Here is a 4,419-nt window from a genome sequence, read left to right as displayed (position 1 = left end):
CCAGATCACAAAGAAGTCACTTAAGGTAACCTTTCCTATAGAACAGGTCTATACCTTGTCCTTTTATTAAACAAACTAAATAGCCTTATGTTATTTATCTTATTTACAGACCGCGTGTCATTTCTGTCTCTACATGGTCGCGCGTTTACAATCCTCCCCTGCTCTCTGTATCGCGCACGGCGGAGTTTGGCCCCGTTGGGCGCGCACTCACACGTGCCCGCGCACACACACACACACACACACACACACACACACACACACACACACACACACACACACACAAGTGAACACACTAGAGGGCGTAAAAAAATAAATAAAAAAGGACTCGGCGGTGGAGTGATATGCAGCAATCTGATTGGCCGAAATCTTTTCGTTCCGCCTATGCGCCTATATTCACCGGGTATCAACTTGAGTGACATCTTGCATAGACAAATACACTGAAATGCGCGATCGACTGATATGCGTACTTTTAGAGCATCAAATCGTATCAGCGTACTTCGATGTCAAAATGCGTGCCTGGTACGCAAAATGCGTACAGGTTGGCAGGTCTGCCAGTGTTCCTCTGTTTGCCCTTGGTTTATTCTGGGTATGATGTGCAGCTGTAGCTTTTCAGATGAGGACTTAGTTTGGTTAATCTACCACCTCGTGGAGCATAAACTACCGCAAATCCAATAACGAAAAGGACACAGTTGCTAACATTTGCATATACTCTGATGTAGTGGAATCCAGGACTGACTTCCACTCAGTGGTGATATACTACAAAGTGGATATTCTATTGTAAACTGGGCTTCTCTTTGTTTTTTTACATAACCTTTAACCGTTTAAAAAATTACTATTTTGCCTCAGAGGTATCACTAGGTTACTAATACAGGTAGTACGCTGGTTCAAAGATCAAACAAATGAGTTCTTACGTTCTTAAAATTGTAGATTGTGTTTGCAGTCACACGGAAGTAACATGAACTCCAAATTAAAGAGGCAAGAGGATGCACCCCTGGGATGATCCAGTGGGGAAAAAAGGAACATCTGATGAAACACTGTTAACATTCACACATTACGACCTTTTTGTTAAGAAAAACTAACATCCAACAGCCAACAAATCAGGCCAGGATCAATGTTGTGGATACTCTTTAACCTTCCTTCTAGTATGTGAGGCTGGATATAATTCAAATGAGAAATCAACAAAAACTAGGCCCACAGAGGTCTTGTCAGACTCTTTATGTGCCAGACACACAGCGCATTGTCAAAACCTCTGTCTGACCTGTAAGCAAACTGGAGCTGGCCCATACATACAGATCTTTTCAACCAGGAACTAAACTATGACACTTATCTGTGCTCTCTTCAAAGCCAGACTACACTGATTTAAAAAAAAAAAAGTAATTTTATCTCAATAAACAAGGAAGCTGCTGGTCTACCGCTGCCTTAACTGGTAGTTTGTTTGCATATTTGTGTGACTTTGGTGACTCCAAACTAACACTTCAAAACACCAAAGATAAGTGAGTTTTGCTTTCTGTTTAGTTCTTCATTGGAAAGGGCTATCTGTTTGGGGAGTATTTCCTGAAGTGACTTTGGAGCTTAATTTTTTGGCACAAGTACAATTGTAAAGTCCTTCGCTGGACAGGCTAATGTGTGTGGCAAACCCAAAGTTTAATTCAGTAGTTGCACTTATGCTCTTGTGTATTTGGTTCCAGAAAGGCCAAAAATTAAGACAGAACAAAACTTCCAAACTCTTTAAACACAGAGAATTGCTCTGACTAGAGCCCTGTGCATACAACTCTGGCATGTGGAAGTATCTAAAGCTTGACAGGCCTTTCATGCAAGTTACAATTAAAGCTATGATTGGACAGTCGGGGGAGAGGCTGAACAACACAACACAGGCCTCCAGATGCGACATCCTTGCTGAGTCAAGTATTACTTACTGAATAAAATTTGTTACATTACGTGTTTTGTTTGAAATGTCAAGCAATGATGTTATATTTTTGATGTTATTCTAAACAGAATTCTAAATGATCTCTTTTTGATTTCCCCTGCAGTGTTGGTTCATCCAAAGGATGGAGATACTGGACAACATGGGTGAGGAAGGGATGGAGCTGGAGGGATCAGCCGCCACAGCAGCCATTGTAAACACCAGCCTAGATGGTGTCACAAATATCACCAACATTACCTTCTCCCCCTACTATCGGCACTCTCTTTATGTGGCTGCCACCTACATCCTGGCCTACTTCTTCATTTTCCTGCTGTGTATGGTGGGGAACATCCTGGTGTGTCTGATCGTACTGGAAAACCGTCATATGCGCACAGTAACCAACCTCTTCATCCTCAACCTGGCTATCAGTGACCTGCTGGTGGGAATCTTCTGCATCCCAACAACACTGGTGGACAACCTCATCACAGGTAATAAATACCTTGTCATATGTCCTTACTGTACCTCTGGAATAACTCCATACTGTCACAAATGTGTTGCAGGAAAATGTTCAGAGCAATTAGGAAGACAAACACTTTATCAGAGTGAGTGTCAACATTTGACCAGCTGTTATAGTCATGGGCACAGGCACTTGATATGACTTTTATATACAGTACTACATGCAGCAGTTTGTCACTGATGCCTTCTTTCAGGCAGAACAAGTAATCCCACAGTATCTGCTCTACAGTACGTATACATATCTGGAATTATAACGTGTATGAGGTAGTGTTTGGGAACTATAGCAAGAGCAAATACAGGGCAAACTGTTAAAAGGAAAGGATTTGCAATGTGAGAAATATATAAAAGCACTATATGGGCAATTTATTTTTGACAATTCAGTCAATAAGACTAAACTGAAGGACTCAGGCCACTCCAGTAGAAACATGTTAAAAACTCAGATCTTAAACTGGTTGATGGGTTGAGACTGAGCGGCGAGACACCACTTTTTATATTCACATCAAATATGACAAACCAAACTGTTAAGCTCCTGCTACTGAAAATGACACAAACAAAGATAGGTGTACAGGTCAATGAATAGCTTGATACTGGTGGCTTTCGTTGGCAAATCAAAATGGTTTGACCTGATGGGAACGATTCATGGAATAACTCCAGCCACCTCTGCACCTCGGCCTGCTTCTCACTTGGTTAGCCTCGGGATCATTACCCTCCGGTCTGCCTGCCCTCAGCCAGCTAGCCTGCCGCCTGTCTGCCCTGATTCTCTATCTCCTGAACCCTATAGGCCCTCAGTGGACCCATTAAGGAGACACCCTGTTGTCCCTCAGCCATCCATAGTTGGGTCTAACCTTGCCATTTTCAAGGAAAAAAGCCCCACCATCTTGGAGTTCCCAGAAGACGGTGTTCCCCGTAGTTTTGTCTCTCTGCTGGACAGTGCCACAGAGCCTCGGCTGCCCAGAGGCGCAGATCACCAGCCAGAAAAGTCTGGCATCCAGTCAGCTGTCTGCCAACATCCTGCCAAATCGAAAGTCAGCCTTCTCTGCTTTCCTGTCACTGGCCCCTGACCTGCCGCTCTCACCAGCCTCCAGCCCTGACCTGCACCCAGATCTTCTGTTCCCAGCCACCGCCTATGACCTCCAGCCTCCTGCTCACACTTTTATGCATCTGTGCTGACAAATCAGGCCTCATGGTCCCTGAGCCTCCTGGCTGTCCTCTAGAGCTGTCCCACCTATGCCGCCAGCCTCCCTGACTGGATTGATCTTGTCATTAGATTATCTTATGACACTTAGAGTCATTTTAAAATATTTTATTATTTGAAATGTAACTTTATTCAACTAAACTTAGCTTCTGTTCTGTGTCATACCAATCTATGACATGACAGCAATATTGTTTGCTTACCTGCAAATTCATTTTCATCATACACAACTGTGATTGGCTCAACTAAGCTAAGTAAAGCTGCTAGATTCTGACCGTTCTCGAAGAAGGCCTCTGTGTTTCCAGCTGACCTCTAGCCTGTCACCCATGTACACTGTTATAAGAGATACAGCCAGGGTTGTTGTCAGGGCTGATACACACAGTGTCAGAGTCTTTAGAAAACTAGACTGACACAATGCTCTATACCAAGCTGACCCTGTGTTGCTCATTGCAGTTCCTGGCACACAGTTCCGTCGTCTTTCATATACTGTATGTTACCTAGGAAGTACATCATGATGACATGTATAGATGTAAGGACATAAGTAATGTACTGGTCTTTCAGCCTATTTAGTGAAACTTTGCCTATTGAATTATACTGCTCATGGTCATGGATATATACTGTGCTCCAGGGGCGAAAATCCCATTTTGGGGGGGACAATTCATTCATTCATTCATTCATTCATCTTCTAACCGCTTCATCCTCTTGAGGGTCGCAGGGGGCTGGAGCCTATCCCAGCTGACATCGGGCAAGAGGCAGGGTACACCCTGGACAGGTCGCCAGACTATCGCAGGGCTGACACATAGAGACA

At 43.7% G+C, this 4,419-nt stretch overlaps 1 protein-coding gene across 1 annotated transcript in view; it reads left to right on the top strand.

Moving 5' to 3' along the window:
- npffr1l2 (neuropeptide FF receptor 1 like 2) overlaps positions 1-4,419 on the top strand; it is a 23,840-nt gene that overhangs the window by 945 nt on the left and 18,476 nt on the right. The window contains exon 2 of the mRNA XM_050051249.1: positions 2,031-2,391. Within this exon, the coding sequence (XP_049907206.1) occupies positions 2,049-2,391 (343 nt within the window). The 5' untranslated portion in view covers positions 2,031-2,048. The remainder of the gene's footprint in view (positions 1-2,030; positions 2,392-4,419) is intronic.

This window comes from Epinephelus moara, chromosome 8, assembly GCF_006386435.1.
Source record: "Epinephelus moara isolate mb chromosome 8, YSFRI_EMoa_1.0, whole genome shotgun sequence".
Taxonomy (NCBI): domain Eukaryota; kingdom Metazoa; phylum Chordata; class Actinopteri; order Perciformes; family Serranidae; genus Epinephelus; species Epinephelus moara.
The sequence above is the reverse complement of the archived record's forward strand: the minus strand, read 5'-3'. Positions and strand labels throughout refer to the sequence as shown.